The sequence below is a fragment of the Neoarius graeffei genome, chromosome 4 (genome assembly GCF_027579695.1).
Source record: "Neoarius graeffei isolate fNeoGra1 chromosome 4, fNeoGra1.pri, whole genome shotgun sequence".
Taxonomy (NCBI): domain Eukaryota; kingdom Metazoa; phylum Chordata; class Actinopteri; order Siluriformes; family Ariidae; genus Neoarius; species Neoarius graeffei.
Genome location: NC_083572.1, coordinates 3,067,260 through 3,086,613, shown reverse-complemented (window position 1 = coordinate 3,086,613; position 19,354 = coordinate 3,067,260). Strand labels below are relative to the sequence as shown.

Sequence of the window (19,354 nt, the reverse complement as noted above, 5' to 3'; positions counted from 1 at the left end):
ATGAAATGATGAAGAGCTCCAGGTGGTGTCCTGGATCTGCTGATAAGGTCTTGCTGCCAGACTGCACAGCACACCTTCAGAGGTCTTGTTGTAGATTCGTTGTCTGAGTGAGTCAGAGCTGTTTTGGAGGCACGCAGATGACCAACAGCAAATTCGACAGGAGGTCACACCGTTTTGGCTTGCTGGTGTGAAGGTTGTTTTCTTTTTGGTTTGTTTATTTATGTGATAAAATGGAAAGGAGATATCAAATAGTCTTAGAAAAAGTTTGTATTTTTTACGTTATTTTATATTAATATTTACAGAATTAGTTAAAAATGTAATCAGATATTTTATTAATGTATTAATTTCATTGAGGCTTAAATGTATTTTTTATTCATGTCATTTTTAAATATACCGGAATTATATTATAATAATTATTGTTTTGTTTCATTTCTGGTTACACTGGGTTAATTTATTTTTTTTTATTTTTGAGCACTTTCTTACATTTTCATGTTTTTTTTTTACTGTCTATTTTCCTATTCATTTTATTATTCCATATTTGTGTATTCATTTGAGAGGTTAAAATATTTTATTCGGTAATTTAATATGAACAATATGAAGAAAAACACCAAATTTTAACAAGTTTTTCTTTTCATGTTTTTTTGAAGTTAATTATTGCATTTTCTTGTGAAATAATGTGTGACACATTTTTTAAAAATAACATGTTTAGATTTAATAATAATAAAGTTTATTTATTCATTCATTCATTTATTTATTTATGATGTAATTGTATAACTTACTCCCAGAGCTTTCGGTTCTCCTTTCAGGAATTTCTGCAGTGGGCTGATTGTCTGACAGGGATTTTGTCCGGCTGTAGTCGGGGCTGTTGATGAGGGAAGAACCTGAGTGATGATGGTGTAGCCACTTCCCACATTAGTGACCGGGTTCGAATCGCTGGCCATCTTTAATAAAGCACCTCTGTGTGATTAATCTGTGAACAAAAAAACACTTTCACTATCAGTGTGATGGGATAATGTGAGACGAAACTGGAGTAGAAATGACGACATCATTAAAATGTTATTTCTCGGTTCTGTACAGGTTTTTAAATCAACTCCAAGAGTCTAATGTTGTTTCTGAGGCTTTAAAGAGAAAACCATAAAGTTAGAAGAAGATGAACAAAAAGGAGAAGTGGAAGAAAAAGGAGAAGTGGAAGAGAAGGGTGGAAAATTTGAGGAACTATATTTTGTTACTGGGCTTTCAAAGAACTTGTTGTGAATCTCAAAGGTCCATTCCATGTATGTTTTAAAAATAGGGACATAAAGACAATCCACTATTATTTCATTATTACACTGATGGAAACACACACACACACACACACACACACAATATATATATATATATATATATATATATATATATATATATATATATATATATATATATATATATATATATATATGTATGTATATGGCCTCCAGGTTTGCTTCGTTAAATATGTAAGATTTTGAGAGAATTTTGAAAGACAAAGGCACATTGAACACCCAAAAGGAATGTGTATGTATAATAATAATAATAATAATAATAATAATTATTATTATTATTATTATTATTATGGCTTTTTTGTGGTCTATCAGATATATTCCATTCAGTTACTCATCTTCAACTCATTCAGTATCGTGCTAGCTGAATGGAATATAGACCATGAAAAACAAAGCCAGCCGATATTATTAGTGTGCTTGCAAAGGCACACTATTGTTCTTCTTAAGTTTTATTATTATTATTATTATTATTATTATTATTCGTTTTCACCCGTTTTTTGGATCCACTACTGCTCCTAGGGCTTTCGAGATAGAGACACCATTCCAACGCTGAAACGTAGGGCCCGGTCTGGAATGGTGTGCTTGTTTAAATGGTCATTTGTTCGGTATTCCTGTTTTTCGGCAAAATTCCGTGCCTTTGAAATGAATAGGTAGAACTTTGGAGTGATGATGTCATAAGGAGCTCCCCCACTCTAGACGTTAGAGTGGGAGCAGCAGAAAAAAAAAATTAAAACTGCGATTTTACAGCCAAAATCCATGTTTTAAACCCTGAAAAACCTCTGAATTAAATTGAAAAACACATAAAAAGGTGGAGAGGAGAACTCTCCCTTCAAAATGCTGTGAAAGAGTGTGAGGGGCTGAGCCGTGACGCTGACAGAGCGCGCGCAGGCAGCCATTTTCCGGCATTTTTAAATCACTGCTAGCATGCTAACAGCTAGCATACTAACAGCTAGCAAAAAACGGGTGAAACGGAATAATAATAATGATAATGATAATAATAATAGGGCGGCACTGTGGTGTAGTGGTTAGCGCTGTCGCCTCACAGCAAGAAGGTCCGGGTTCGAGCCCCGTGGTCAGCGAGGGCCTTTCTGTGTGGAGTTTGCATGTTCTCCCCATGTCCGCGTGGGTTTCCTCCGGGTGCTCCGGTTTCCCCCACAGTCCAAAGACATGCAGGTTAGGTTAACTGGTGACTCTAAATTGACCGTAGGTGTGAATGTGAATGGTTGTCTGTGTCTATGTGTCAGCCCTGTGATGACCTGGTGACTTGTCCAGGGTGAACCCCACCTTTCGCCCGTAGTCAGCTGGGATAGGCTCCAGCTTGCCTGCGACCCTGTAGAACAGGATAAAGCAGCTACAGATAATGAGATGAGATAATAATAACTAGATAATAATTCACACTGGCTGTTAAAAACTTCATTTATTGGTTAAAACTTTTGTTATTACAACTCCGGTAGCAATTCACTCACCAGGCATTCAAAACGCTCTTCTGGGTGTCGTTAGGGGAAACAGATGGACTGTTCCACTGTGGGGGGGGGAATAGAGGGGTGTCCCGGGTTCTTTGTGGAGCAGCCCATTGTGATGGAGGTGTTTTAGGGGTAATAACTTAAAAGCCATTTGGAGGGTTCAATAAGGTACCGTGGTGCTTGAAAGTTTGTGATCCCTTTAGAATTTTCTATATTTCTGCATAAATATGACCTAAACCATCATCAGATTTTCACACAAGTCCTAAAAGTAGATAAAGAGAACCCAGTTAAACAAATGAGACAAAAATATTATACTTGGTCATTTATTTATTGAGGAAAATGATCCAATATTGCATATCTGTGAGTGGCAAAAGTATGTGAACCTCTAGGATTAGCAGTTAATTTGAAGGTGAAATTAGAGTCACGTGTTTTCAATCAATGGGATGACAATTAGGTGTGAGTGGGCACCCTGTTTTATTTAAAGAACAGGGATCTATCAAAGTCTGATCTTCACAACACATGTTTGTGGAAGTGTATCATGGCACGAACAAAGGAGATTTCTGAGGACCTCAGAAAAAGCGTTGTTGATGCTCATCAGGCATGTTAACTTAGCTTTGCATGCAATTTTGTTTGTAGGAGAGGTCTCGCTTGACTCAAGCAGTCCAGATTTTGTGCCATCATTATTTGTGTTTGCCGAAAATCACAATTTTAAAGCAAGGATGGAAAGGTAAAATTGTGTGCCCTCACTCTAAATGCCAACTTACGTTGATTGCTCTAACCTAGCTCCCGCCCCGTTCAGTTTCATTTCTGCTCTCTGCCTCTCGCTTTTTACGCAGCTCTGATTTCTCTTAGCTGCACTCTTTACACTATCATTCCTTTCATGCTATTACCTCCTGTACACTGAAGTCTTGTCAATAAGGTACGAGTATATATCTGGCCATTGTATACCAGGGAACTTACTAACATCGTCCGTCCACTCTTTAATTAAATGCGGATCCGGTAGGCGATGTCCACTTGTTAGAGTTAACTTATTTATGTAGCATTCTCGATCTTGTAACAAAATTGTTTTGCATAATCTGACAGCTCATAATGCCGGTCTATGGGCAGCGCCATTGTTTCTGAGTCCAGGCTGCGCGCGCATCCTGGCAACGGGCGGTTTGTTTACAAACATGCGAAGGGGTCTATATTAGGCCCAAGAGTCTCAGTAGGTGAGGGTTGGTGGTGAAGTGAACGTGGCTTGTTAATTGAAGTTGCTCTGGCTAGTAGTTCAGGGTCTGAGGACTTAGCCTGGCTATTTATGCTTGTTTATTTTCGGTTTGTACAGTTTTTGTATATTTTTTTCATGCATGCTTGACACTGTAAATATTTGCACATTGGTAAAAAAAAAAAAAGAGAAAAAGAAAGAAAATAAATAAATAAAGACTTTTCGTTGAAAACTATTTGGTCTCCTCTGTCTTCTCTGCTGCTGGGGCTATCCCGCCACAAAGAGACTTTGAGCCAGAGAAGGAGCGAGAGCTGTTGACCAAAGCCATTTCAAACAAGGATTTCAGAGCGCGAAAACACATTCTCATATCTTAACCCTTTACTGTTGCTGGCAACATTTGAGCAAGCACACTCCAGCAGTTTCTGCAGAGGAAATGCAATCTAGTTTAAATATGTCACTCAGATCCGTGATGTATTTTGTCTGAAAAATGCAAGTTTTTCAACACAAGAAGATTAACTTCACATCTTCAATCCAACATATGATTTTCTTTTATTATATCGACACATTCACAAACAAAAAGTTCCCAATTTTATCAAAACAATTCCTCAATTTCCTCATGAGTGAGAATATTGAGACATTTGTTACTCAATATCCTGGACATAGTTTCGATGAAAAGTACGAGTGGTGTATTTCCCACTAGTTACCACCCATGATGTTCATGATCTCGACACACACAGTATATTAAATTGTGATTTTTTTTCACCATTTATCACATCATGTCTTTTTTTGTTGAACCATGATATCATGTATGCGATAAAGTTTAACACATTATCCTTTTTTATCACCATGTAAAAGTGTGTTTTAGTTTTGGGTGGCTCTCTGTAGATGAGCTAATCTGAGCTAAAACATCTGCCTTCATACAGTGGTGCTTGAAAGTTTGTGAACCCTTTAGACTGTTCTATATTTCTGCATAAATATGACCTAAAACATCATCAGATTTTCACACAAGTCCTAAAAGTAGATAAAGAGAACCCAGTTAAACAAATGAGACAAAAATATTATACTTGGTCATTTATTTATTGAGGAAAATGATCCAATATTACATATCTGTGAGTGGCAAAAGTATGTGAACCTTTGCTTTCAGTATCTGGTGTGAGCCCCTTGTGCAGCAATAACTGCAACTAAATGTTTGCGGTAACTGTTGATCAGTCCTGCACACCGGCTTGGAGGACTTTTAGCCCGTTCCTCCGTACAGAACAGCTTCAACTCTGGGATGTTGGTGGGTTTCCTCACATGAACTGCTCACAAGAGGGGGGGGGGGCGCATGCGCAAGCTGCGACCGGCAGTGAGAGTTGGCATTCTTGCGTCAGCGTCACGTTCATTCTTGTTTTATCTTGTTTTATTTTGTTTTGTCTGGTTTTAAGTATGTATAAGTTTCTTTCTTGAGATTTTAAGTGTACACTGTGTTTTTATTGACTTAATATGGGTCCGTTACGCCCCGAGCTGTTTGTTTTATTACTTCTCCTGTTCATGCTGTATGTCAGTTGTGCAAACGAAGCCAGGAGGCAGTACAGCAGGAATGAGCTGCTGAAACTGAACTGTGTGAGGCCGGCTGGCATGCCAAGTATCACGCTACAGGTTCCAGACCTCATTTTGAGATGAAGACACGAGAATAAATGCTCCGGCAGAGCACAGGAGAATGGAAGGCAGAAGAGAGGGAAGCGAGGGGGTGTCCGGCTATGGCTGAGGAAACTGCAGCTCAACCGGACCCCACTGCCCTTGATGATCCTGGCGAACGTTCAGTCCCTCAGGAACAAAGTGGACGAACTTCAGGAAAATGTCCGCTTCCAGAAGGATTTTAAAGACTGCTGGTGGTCACAGAGACCTGACTAACTGAGCGTGACCAGGACGGTGACCTGTCAGTCAGTGGCTTCGGAGCACCACACCATTTAGATCGTGATGCTAAGGTGATGGGGAGAACACAGGGAGGAGGGGTCTGCCTCTACACTAACCTGGGATACTGCACTTCTGTGACTTTGAGAGGGCGCATCTGCACTCCTGATGTGGAACTTTTATCAGTATCTCTGCACCCCTTTTACCTCCCCTGTGAGTTTCCCCAGCTTTTTATCACCGTTGTGTATATTCACCCAAAAGCCAATGCGTCTTCTGCCTGTAAAACTACTGTATTTATGATGTTGTGCAGAAGCTTCAATCTATCTCGCCTGACGCCCTGAACTTTGTATTGGGTGATTTTAACCACGTTTCCCTTAAAAAGACAGTTCCTAACTTTACTCAATATGTAACATGTCCCACTTGCCGGGATAAGACTTTCGACCTCTGTTATGGGTCAGTGAAGGAGGCATATAAATTTTTTCCTTTACCTCCTCTGGGAAATGGAGATCACAACTGTGTCCACCTTCTACCCACATACAGAACTGTTCTAAAGAGGGAAAAAGTCCAAACAAAGGACATTAAAAACTGGACAGAGGAGTCCGTGCAGTGCTTGCAGGACTGTTTTGATTGCACAGACTGGAATATGTTTATAGAGGCATTTGTTGGGGATTTAGATGAACTAGCAGATGTACAGTAACATGTTCCTATGTGGCCTTCTGCAGAGACATGATCATACCATGCAAGAAGGTCAGAATTTTCCCCAGTAACAAGCCCTGGGTTACAAAATCTGTGAAATCCAGTTTACAGACTAAGAGATGTGTTTTCAAGTCTGGTTCTGTCCCTGCTTTGCACACAGCCACTAAGGAGCTGAAAATTAACATTTTAGAAGCAAAACAGGACTATAGAATTAAACTGTAAGACAAAATGGCTGCAAATAATCTTGGCTCTGCCTGGTCAAGTGTGAAAGCCATGGAAGGCATAAGTAACCAAAAAAATAGAAGCACTGTCACTTTAGAGGGTTTTGACTCGGACTCTGATCCAGCAAATGCTCTTAATTGTTTTTATTCTCGATTTGATGTTTTGGATTTTAGCAAAAAGATGCAGGAAGTGAGTCATAAACTTGAAGACAACCATCATTTTAAGATTGAACACACAGATATTGTGAAGGTTTTCTCTTCCATAAAGACAAATAAGAGCCAGGGACCTGATAACATCTGTGGTCGACTGCTCAAATCGTGTGCCAAACAACTGTGCCCAATATTTTATTATATTTTTAATAAATCCTTACAGACTCAGCTTGTCCCAAAATGTTGGAAGGAGGCTGTAGTTGTCCCTGTTCCCAAGATAAAATGCCCAAAATCCCTGAATGATTTTAGACCCATTGCATTGACATCCATTGTGATAAAAACCTTTGAAAAGTTGGTGAGGTCTGAAGTCATAAAGAAGACAGAGAGTGACCTGGATCCTCTGCAGTTTGTTTATAGACCACTTCGAGGAGTTGAGGATGCCACAGTCACTTTAATGAACCTGCTTCTTAAACATCTTGAGGGAAAGGGAACACATGCAAAGCTTTTATTCATTGATTTTTCATCTGCTTTTAATACCATTCAACCCCACATTTTAACAGAGAGGCTTTTAGAACAATTTAATCTAAGTTTTAATCTTGTGGGCTGGATTTTAGATTTCTTAACAAACAGAACACAAAGAGTGAGAGTGAACAGCACTCTGACCGATCAGGTCTGTTCCTCCACTGGCTCCCCACAAGGATGCGTTCTGTCACCTCTCCTGTTCATCCTTTACACAAACATGTGTCGTAGCAGCAGGGAGGGCAGATTCATTTTAAAGCATGCAGATGACTCCGTCATTGTCAGTCTGCTGAAGGACAATGAAACCTGCCACGGTCCAGTCATTCAGGACTTTGTTCAGTGGTGTAACGAATCCTTTCTGCAGATGAACATATTAAAAACGAAAGACATGTGTGGCAGCGGGGGCATGGTCAAGCGCCGGTCTGTGACAGGAGGGCGGAGTCAGGGAAGGTAAGTGGCAGAATCACTACACCTGAGAGCAATTAACCTGTTTGTGTGTCTTCCCAGTGACCGCGCCCTACTTAAGGAGGGAGAGCGAGAGCAGAGGAGCTCATCCCCGAACTAGACGCTGAATGTGTGTGTCTGTCTGTCTATTGGGTTGTTCACTGAAAAGTGTGGCAATAAAGCCCTATTTTGACCCAGATCTCTGTCCTGCCGTCTTCTGTGCTCCACCCCTCCCACACGAACCGCTACAACATGTTAATTGATTTTAGGAAACTCCCCCAGGCACAGAAACTCACTTTTATAAAGGGTCGGACAGTAGAATGTCTCGTCTCGTCTTCTTCCGCTTATCCGGGACCGGGTCGTGGAGGCAGCAGTCTAAGCATGGAAGCCCAAACTTCCCTTTCCCCAGACACCTCAGCCAGCTCCTCGGGAAGAACACCGAGGCGTTCCCAGGCCAGCCGAGAGACATAGTCCCTCCAGCGTGTCCTGGGTCTTCCCCGGGGCCTCCTCCCGGGGGGACATGCCTGGAACACCTCCCCAGGGAGGCATCCAGGAGGCATCCGAAAAAGATGCCCGAGCCACCTCAGCTGGTTCCTCTCGATGTGGAGGAGCAGCGGCTCTACTCCGAGCTCCTCCCGAGTGACTGTGCTTCTCACCCTATCTCTAAGGGAGCGCCCAGCCACCCTGCGAAGGAAACTCATTTCAGCCGCTTGTATCCGCGATCTTGTTCTTTCTGTCATTACCCAAAGCTCATGACCATAGGTGAGAGTCGGAACGTAGATCGACCGGTAAATTGAGAGCTTCGCCTTTTGGCTCAGCTCCTTCTTCACCACGACAGACCGGTAAAGCGACCGCATCACTGCGGAGGCTGCACCGATCTGCCTGTCGATCTCACGCTCCATCCTTCCCTCACTCGTGAACAAGATCCTGAGATACTTAAACTCCTCCACTTGAGGCAGGACTTCTCCACCAACCTGGAGAGGGCAAGCCACCCTTTTCCAGTCAAGAACCATGGCCTCGGACTTGGAGGTGCTGATTCTCATCCCAGCCGCTTCACACTCGACTGCAAACCGCCCCAGTGCATGCTGAAGGTCCTGGTTTGAAGAAGCCAACAGGACAACATCATCCGCAAAAAGCAGAGATGAAATCCTGTGGTTCCCAAACAGGATTCCTTCCGGCCCCTGGCTGCACCTAGAAATTCTGTCCATAAAAATTATGAACAGAACCGGTGACAAAGGGCAGCCCTGCCGGAGTCCAACATGCACTGGGAACAGGTCTGACTTACTGCCGGCAATGCGAACCAGACTCCTGCTCCGTTCGTACAGGGACCGGGCAGCCCTTAGCAAAGAGCCCCGAACCCCATACTCCCGAAGCACCCCCCACAGAATACCACGGGGGACACGGTCGAATGCCTTCTCCAGATCCACAAAGCACATGTGGACTGGTTGGGCAAACTCCCATGAACCCTCGAGCACCCTATGAAGGGTATAGAGCTGGTCCAGTGTTCCGCGACCAGGACGAAAACCGCATTGTTCCTCCTGGATCCGAGGTTCGACTATTGGTCAAATTCTCCTCTCCAGTACCCTGGAGTAAACTTTCCCTGGGAGGCTGAGAAGTGTGATTCCCCTATAATTGGAGCACACTCTCCGGTCCCCTTTCTTAAAAAGAGGGACCACCACCCCAGTCTGCCACTCCAGAGGCACTGTCCCCGACCGCCACGCGATGTTGCACAGGCATGTCAACCAAGACAGCCCCACAACATCCAGAGACTTGAGATACTCAGGGCGGATCTCATCCACCCCCGGTGCCTTGCCACCGAGGAGCTTGCAAACCACCTCAGTGACTTCGGCTTGGGTAATGGACGAGTCCACCTCTGAGTCATCAGCCTCAGTCTCCTCAGTGGAAGACATGACGGTGGGATTGAGGAGATCCTCAAAGTATTCCTTCCACCGCCCGACAATGTCCCCAGTCGAGGTCAACAGCTCCAGTAGAATGTGTTGAAACATATAAGTATCTTGGCACAGTCATTGATAGTAAACTGACTTTTGAGGCAAACTGTGAAGCTGAATATTAAAAGGGGAACCAGTGTCTGTTTTGCCTCAGGAAACTGTCGTCATTTCACATTGACAAAAAAACTGCTGACCCTGTTTTATCATGCTTTTATTGAATCAGTTTTATCTTTCTGCTTGGCGTCTTGGTTTGGTAATCTCGTCTCATTATCTGTAGCCACTTTATCCTGTTCTACAGGGTCGCAGGCAAGCTGGATCCTATCCCAGCTGACTACGGGCAAAAGGCGGGGTACACCCTGGACAAGTCTCCAGATCATCACAGGGCTGACACATAGACACAGACAACCATTCACACTCACACCTACGCTCAATTTAGAGTCACCAGTTAACCTAACCTGCATGTCTTTGGACTGTGGGGGAAACCGGAGCACCCAGAGGAAACCCACGCGGACACAGGGAGAACATGCAAACTCCGCACAGAAAGGCCCTTGCCGGCCACGGGGCTCGAACCCGGACCTTCTTGCTGTGAGGCGACAGCGCTAACCACTACACCACCGTGCCGCCGGTTTGGTAATCTGTCGTCTAAAAATAAGAGGTGCCTGAACCAAATAGTGACGTGGTCCAGTAAGCTGACGGGAGAGATGCAGTTAAATCCAGAATCACTGTACTCCAGACAGGTACAGAGGATATCTGGATCAATTTTAAAGGACACTTCTCACCCACTACATTGTGAGTTCCAGCCTCTCCCGTCAGGACGTAGATTTAAAGTGCCACAATGTAAAACCAAGTGTTATAAAAACAGTTTTGTTCCTGCTGTCAGAAGCCTTTGGGTCATTCCATGTCAATTCACACACCCTCCCCAGTGACACCTCTTCAATTTGCCTGATATTTATTTTATTAGTGCCTTATGATGTCAAAAGAAAGAATCCAAAATTTTAGCTTCCTAGCTCGAACGTTTTTTGAATTTTGGCCCTTCAAAGTTTGGGTGCCACGCCCACTTTTGGGGTCCGGGAATTGTACACTTAATTTGCAAGCATTTTTGGAGGCCCATATCTTTTGTTCTAAGGGGGATATAGACCTGTAAATTGCTATATCTATGTATTCTGGCCCTATCTATCAGATTCTGCATCTAAAAATAGCACAGGTTTACTAACTTTAGAGATATTAACCCCTTAAAAGTGGATTTTTTTAATGACACAAATTTTTTTTTGACATTTCAGGGGTCCATATCTTGGAAAGTTTTTGTGTTGATAGGGTTTAAACTGATTTATCATCATATTTGGGAACTCTACTGTGTACTGAGAGAGTTTCAAGGCACTCAGAGCTTTGGTGGGGGTACAGGAGGGCCCCAAATATGGCTTCGGGACAAAATTACCATTTGGTACGTCCTACTTCAGGCCATTAGTTGGCCATGTGGGCACATGATGACTGGAATGAGCCTTTAACCCTATCAACAGACACCTTTTATCAAACTTTTAAGCCAATAAAAACTTTGATTACCCAACTCCTTCAATATAAACTAAGCATTTGTATATGGTACTGTTTTTGCATATTTTCTGAAAAATCCGAAAAGTCCGGAAAGTAGGTCAAGGCAAGGCAAGGCAAGGCAAGTTTATTTATATAGCGCATTTCATACACAGTGGCAGTTCAATGTGCTTTACAGAAGTAAAAGCAAAACAGTAAACAATAGAAAATAAAATTACATAAAATAAAGGGGGAAGAAGAGAGAAAGTTCAGTAAAAACAGCAGAATAAAATGGAATAAAAGTTAAGTAAAGTTTAAAACGTAAAAATGATGATATTTATCAGTTAGCAGAAAGCATCTGAGAACAGCTTGGTCTTTAGTCTAGATTTGAAGCTGCCAACAGCAGGAGCATTTTTGATGTCCTCTGGCAGTTGGTTCCATAGCTGCACTGCATAGTAGCTAAAAGCTGCTTCACCACACTTTGTTTTAACAACAGGTTTTACCAGTTAATTTTTCTGCTGCGATCTGGTAGATCTGATTGGGTTAGGCCGCTGCAACATATCAGAGAGGTAATTGGGCCCTGTACCATTTAGAGATTTGTACACCAGCAGCAATGCTTTAAAGTCAATTCTGTAGCTTACTGGAAACCAGTGAAGGGACCTTAGAATTGGAGTAATGTGCTCTGTTCTTTTTGTTCGTGTGAGAACCCTCGCCGCTGCATTTTGAACCAGCTGAAGTCGTTTGATGGTCTTTTTTGGCAGGCCTGTGAAAAGGCCATTGCAGTAATCAACCCTACTAGAGATGAAGGCATGTATAAGTTTTTCCAGATCATTTTTTGACACAAGTCCTCTTAGTTTGGAAATGTTTTTAGGTGATAAAATGACGATTTAGTGATTGCTTTCATGTGACTGTCAAAGTTTAGCTCGCTGTCAATGAAAACACCAAGATTTTTAACCATATCAGGTTATTAACCAGGTCAGCTATTGTTTTAACTGCCAATTCAAATCAAAAGGTACTAAAACACATTCAAATTATAAAATAGTAAGATTAAAACAAGGATAATATCACTGAACACATATATTTGAATATATAAACTGACAGTTTACATTTATTAACCCTTTGCACACTGTACACACACACGTAACTTAAACTACACTTACTTAAGAATAAATTAGTCATGTGATCAGATCAGACAATTTTAATGAGGCATGGACGCCATTTACTGCTGTAAAATACATGTAGGCACAATACAAAACGATTCAATTCAATATAAAACCATAACCAGGCTTGCTGACTGACACTGACAGTTAAGCATGAATGTACTTTGGAAGAAGCATCTCAATTCTTTCTACATCAACCGCAACAAGTTTATAATGCCAAGCACTATGACCTTGAATCTCTGGCGCATTTACACGACATATAACGTCTTGAAATGGCACCCAGCCTAGAATATACAACTTTATGGCAGTCATCATTTAGTGACAAGCAAATCTTGCAAGTATTTTGTTCCATCTTCCATGAGCAGGGGATTTTTTGGTTAACAAACTGACACCGAATATTGGTGTCTTCCCCTCCCGACAATGACCTTATTGAAACAATCCTCTTTTCTCTGTGAATTCAGTTTAGATATTTATAAGCAAGCAAATACTCAGCTTGGGAGCCTTTGTGTGATGTCACAGTTTGTTACAAATTAATTTTACTTTGTATACAAAATAATTGTTACAAAAGTGAAACATTTGTTTACAGATATCTCTTTGATTTTTTTAATGCTAACTGTTCATGAAAATACCAGTGGGTTTGAGCCATATGCTCAAGACTTTGATATTGAAACAACCAATAATTGTAAGTAATGAACACATAGCATAAAACTGTTAACATTTAGATGTCTTTATGATCAATACTTTAAAAACAATTGTATAGAAGAAAGGTATGTATCAAAAATATATAGAGTTCCTCATGAATACCCATGCCCCCTTCATGTTTATAATGATTATAATAAAATTATATATATATATGTATGCGAGGAACGAGCGAGAAATAGACTCGCTGATCCACACCACCCGGATCTACAGCGATGACATAGGGATGTCATTCGGATTGGACAAGTGTGGCCGGATGATCTCAAAGAGAGGCAAGATGATCCGGACTGAGGGGATTGACCTACCAGAGGGCAACATAGGTGATATCCAAGACAGCTACAAGTACCTTGGCATCCCACAGGCTAATGGAAACCATGAAGAGGCCACAAGGAAGTCAATCACAGCCAAATACCTCCAAAGAGTAAGGCAGGTCCTGAAAAGTCAGCTGAATGGTAAGAACAAGGTCCGAGCCATCAACATGTACGCACTACCAGTCATCAGATACCCCGCTGGTATCATAAACTGGCCAAAGGAGGAGATAGAAGCCACAGATATCAAGACTAGAAAGCTCCTCACCATGCATGGAGGGTTCCACTCCAAGTCCAGCGCCCTGAGACTATACACTAAGCGGAAAGAGGGAGGCCGAGGGCTAGTGAGCATCAAGACCACGGTCCAGGATGAAACATCGAAAATCCTAGAATACATCAGAAAGATGGCCCCAAAGGATGAACTGCTAAGTGAATGTCTCAGGCAGCAGAACCATGATGAGAGTGCAGAGGAGGAGGAGGAACAGACAACCTGGAGAGACAAACCCCTACATGGCATGTACCACCGTCAGATAGAGGAAGTGGCTGATATCAAGAAATCCTACCAGTGGCTGGATAATGCAGGACTGACAGACAGCACAGAGGCACTAATCATGGCAGTACAAGAACAGGCCATAAGCACAAGAGCCATAGAGGCCAGGATCTACCAGAGTAGATCAGACCCAAGATGGAGACTGTGCAAAGAAGCCCCTGAAACAGTCCAGCACATAGTAGCAGGGTGTAAGATGCTAGCTGGATCAGCGTACATGGAGAGGCACAACCAAGTGGCTGGGATAGTATACAGGAACATCTGCAACCAGTATGGAATAGAAGTACCCAAGTCCCAATGGGCCATACCACAGAAAGTGGCTGAGAACAACAAGGCCAAGGTTCTGTGGGACTTCAGCTTCCAGACTGACAAACAGATCCTGGCTAACCAACCGGACACAGTGGTGGTGGACAAAGAGCAGAAGAGGGTGGTGGTGATAGATGTGGCAATCCCAGCTGACACCAACATCAGGAAGAAGGAACATGAGAAACTTGAGAAGTATCAAGGGTTGAAAGAGCAGCTGGAACGGATGTGGAAGGTCAAGGGTTGTGTGGTCCCCGTGGTAGTGGGGGCACTTGGGGCAGTAATCCCCAAACTGGGAGAGTGGCTCCAGCAAATCCCAAGAACAACATCTGAAGCCTCAGTCCAGAAGAGCGCAGTCCTAGGAACATCGAAGATACTGCGCAGAACCCTCAAACTCCCAGGCCTCTGGTAGAGGACCCGAGCTTGAGGATGACATGGATACCACCCCCTCTCCGGGGGTGAGAAGGAGATTTTTTTTATTTTTTATATATTATATATAGGGGCGGCACGGTGGTGTAGTGGTTAGCGCTGTCGCCTCACAGCAAGAAGGTCCTGGGCTCGAGCCCCGGGGCCGGTGAGGGCCTTTCTGTGCAGAGTTTGCATGTTCTCCCCGTGTCCGCGTGGGTTTCCTCCGGGTGCTCCGGTTTCCCCCACAGTCCAAAGACATGCAGGTTAGGTTAACTGATGACTCTAAATTGACCTTAGGTGTGAATGTGAGTGTGAATGGTTGTCTGTGTCTATGTGTCAGCCCTGTGATGACCTGGTGACTTGTCCAGGGTGTACCCCGCCTTTCACCCGTAGTCAGCTGGGATAGGCTCCAGCTTGCCTGCGACCCTGTAGAAGGATAAAGCGGCTAGAGATAATGAATGAATGAATGAATGAATGAATATTTTATATATATATATATATATATATATATATATAAAATTTCCCCTTTTTACTAATTGATATGCTAATTTTCCCCACATGAGTGGCGAGGGGCCCCTTCCCCTTTTCTTGAAAAAAAAAACTGATGAGTCTAAGTTTAACTTCCAGATCGGATGTCAGAACAAATGTAGTAAAGCAACTAGGATGTTTTTCTTGGGATCATCCCCTTATTTGCATCTTTCCCGTTCCTGTTTGAAAGATGCATTTAACTATTAAGTGTATAGTGGTCAGAGTTTGGTTGGATACATGGAAAGGTGTCAAATGTAAAAAAAAAAAAACAGCATCGTGAAACAGCCGGGAAAGGGTTTATCCCTTGTAATTGTCAATATAACTAATGGGGTATTGGGTATAAATAATCTTCCCATAGATTAAAATCACTATATGGGTGTGCTTTTACTACCTTAAACATGAATAGGCAGTCAAAACAATAGTTTACCTACTTTCCGAACTTAGGATATTCAGAAAATATGCAAAAACAGGGGGTGGCACAGTGGTGTAGTGGTTAGCGCTGTCGCCTCACAGCAAGAAGGTTCTGGGTTCAAGCCCCGGGGCCGGCGAGGGCCTTTCTGTGTGGAGTTTGCATGTTCTCCCCGTGTCTGCGTGGGTTTCCTCCGGGTGCTCCGGTTTCCCCCACAGTCCAAAGACATGCAGGTTAGGTTAACTGGTGACTCTAAATTGACCGTAGGTGTGAGTGTGAATGGTTGTCTGTGTCTATGTGTCAGCCCTGCGATGACCTGGCGACTTGTCCAGGGTGTACCCCGCCTTTCGCCCATAGTCAGCTGGGATAGGCTCCAGCTTGCCTGCGACCCTGTAGAAGGATAAAGCGGCTAGAGATAATGAGATGAGAGATGAGATGCAAAAACAGTACCATATACAAATGCTTAGTTTATATGGAAAGAGTTGGATAATCAAAGTTTTTATTGGCTTAAAAGTTTGATAAAAGGTGTCTGTTGATAGGGTTAAAGGCTCATTCCAGTCATCATGTGCCCACATGGCCAACTAATGGCCTGAAGTAGGACGTACCAAATGGCAATTTTGTCCCGAAGCCATATTTGGGGCCCTCCTGTACCCCCACTAAAGCTCTGAGTGCCCTGAAACTCTCTAAGTACACAGTAGAGTTCCCAAATATGATGATAAATCAGTTGAAATGCCATCAACATAAAAACTTTCCAAGATATGGACCCCCAAAATGTAAAAATAAAATTATTGTCATTAAAAAATCCACTTTTAAGGGGTTAATATCTATAAAGTTAGTAAACCTATGCTATTTTTAGGTGCAGAATCTGATAGATAGGGCCAGAATACATAGATATAGCAATTTACAGGTCTATATCCCCCTTAGAACAAAAAATATGGGCCTCCAAAAATGCTTGCAAATTAAGTGTGCAATTCCCAGACCCCAAAAGTGGGCGTGGCACCCAAACTTTGAAGGGCCAAAATTAAAAAAACGTTCGAGCTAGGAAGCTAAAATTTTGGATTCTTTCATTTGACATCATAAGGCACTAAGAAAATAAAAATAAGGCAAATTGAAGAGGTGTCACTGGGGAGGTTTTGGGCATTTGTGTGAATTGACATGGAATGACCCCTTTTTAATAAGTCTTAGCTTCATGTGGGGTTTTATGTGTTTATGTTTTTATGTTGTGTTTTATGTGACGTTTTTGATCATGTTTTTTTTTAAATGTTATATGTTTATCACGCTGTGTTTTATGTGTTTTATGTTAGATCTTTTAAGTGTTGTTTGGCATGTGTGGAAGAGAAAGCTGACTCACTTCACTGTAAAACAAGTTTACCTTCGGGTACAAATAAAGTAACTTGAACTTGAATGCTTCAGGTCCTTCTACAACATTTCGATTGGATTAAGGTCAGGACATTGACTTGGCCATTCCAAAACATTAACTTTATTCTTCTTTAACCATTCTTTGGTAGAACGACTTGTGTGCTTAGGGTCGTTGTCTTGCTGCATGACCCACCTTCTCTTGAGATTCAGTTCATGGACAGATGTCCTGACATTTTCCTTTAGAATTCGCTGGTATAATTCAGAATTCATTGTTCCATCAATGATGGCAAGCCATCCTGGCCCAGATGCAGCAAAACAGGCCCAAACCATGATACTACCACCACCATGTTTCATAGATGGGATAAGGTTCTTATGCTGGAATGCAGTGTTTTCTTTTCTCCAAACATAATGCTTCTCATTTAAACCAAAAAGTTCTATTTTGGTCTCATCTGTCCACAAAACATTTTTCCAACAGCCTTCAGGCTCGTCCATGTGATCTTTAGCAAACTGCAGATGAGCATCAATGTTCTTTTTGGAGAGCAGTGGCTTTCTCCTTGCAACCTTGCCATGCACACCATTGTTGTTCAGTGTTCTCCTGATGGTGGACTCATGAACATTAGCATTAGCCAATGTGAGAGAGGCCTTCAGTTGCTTAGAAGTTACCCTGAGGTCCTTTATGACCTCTCTGACTATTACACGCCTTGCTCTTGGAGTGATCTTTGTTGGTCGACCACTCCTGGGGAGGGTAACAATGGTCTTGAATTTCCTCCATTTGTACACAATCTGTCTGACTGTGGATTGGTGGAGTCCAAACTCTTTAGAGATGGTTTTGTAACCTTTTCCAGCCTGACGAGCATCAACAACCCTTTTTCTGCGGTCCTCAGAAATCTCCTTTGTTCGTGCCATGATACACTTCCACAAACATGTGTTGTGAAGATCAGACTTTGATAGATCCCTGTTCTTTAAATAAAACAGGGTGCCCACTCACACCTGATTGTCATCCCATTAATTGAAAACACCTGACTCTAATTTCACCTTCAAATTAACTGCTAATCCTAGAGGTTCACATACTTTTGCCACTCACAGATATGTAATATTGGATTATTTTCCTCAATAAATAAATGACCAAGTATAATATTTTTGTCTCATTTGTTTAACTGGGTTCTCTTTATCTACTTTTAGGACGTGTGAAAATCTGATGATGTTTTAGGTCATATTTATGCAGAAATATAGAAAATTCTAAAGGGTTCACAAACTTTCAAGCACCACTGTATGTGTTGAGATGGTCACAGGTTTTCTGATATTCATGTCTCTGAGCTGGGAAGCTTAAAGCTGATAAATTTCCAAGGCGCTGTGCAGTGAAGGAAGACCTTCGAAAAGGTTCTCAGTTTAAGTGTGATTCATAAACAAACAAACAAACAAACAAACAAACAGGACTGATGAGTGTAAACAGTGCTAATGGGAATTTGATAACATCACACCTTCTAAACGGACGTGGATCAGAGCCCCGACTGCAAAGGTAGGTAGGTTTGATGACTTTTTTTTTTTACATTTTAACATTTTTTTCAACATATTAGAGGTGACCTTACATTAATTTCATCAGATCAAATCAGTTGGAAATATTAACTTTTTATAAATCAAGTGCATTTAAAAATAACCCTGAACTGCTTTTTTTCTTCTTCTTCTTCTGTCTGGCTACATCCATTTTGAACCAAGACTTTGACATATTATTTATACTTTCACTTCAGTATCATTTCTCAGTATTGTGTTCAATCCTGAAAATAATCACTTTATTTACACTGAACTTGTCATTTGAGGTAAAACTATGGAGTAAAATTCTACACAGTCACCCAGTTTGCAAGACAAAACCAGAAAAAGAAGCCATTTTAAAACATTTTTCACTCCTTTATCTCTCTTTAAAGAAAACACTGATCTGCTCCTGTTACATGTCTGTTAAAAACAATAGAAATAATTTAGTTTAATCAAGACAAAAAGGCTTATTTTACCTCCTGTCCTTTAACAGTGCAGTCTCTCTCTCTGTCTCTCAGTGACGAAGCACTTTCATTCCGTCAGTGTAACGTTATCCTAAACTCCTCCTATTCTTCAGAAATTATGTTTACAGTTCCAGTGATGCAGATTTCCTGCCTTGAGATTGAGCCGAAATACAAGACCCGAATGAAAAAAGAAAAGAAAAAAAATCCCACAAAGCAGTTGTGCGACCAGATGTGATGTCTGAACATGACACAGAGCTCCAGAGAGAATCAGAGCCAAG

The 19,354-nt window shown here is 41.9% G+C and overlaps 1 protein-coding gene across 2 annotated transcripts in view; it reads right to left on the bottom strand.

Moving 5' to 3' along the window:
* Positions 1-19,354, bottom strand: part of LOC132884735 (membrane-spanning 4-domains subfamily A member 12-like) — a 35,311-nt gene extending 15,957 nt beyond the window's left edge. The window contains exons 1-2 of one of the 2 annotated variants that reach the window (XM_060918631.1): positions 19,089-19,354; positions 780-970 (exon numbers count right to left, since the gene is read on the bottom strand). In XM_060918631.1, the coding sequence (XP_060774614.1) occupies positions 780-941 (162 nt within the window). In that variant the 5' untranslated portion in view covers positions 942-970; positions 19,089-19,354. Of the gene's footprint in view, positions 1-779; positions 971-6,346; positions 6,369-19,088 lie in introns of those variants that run through there. The other variant, XM_060918632.1, reaches the window with a different exon arrangement.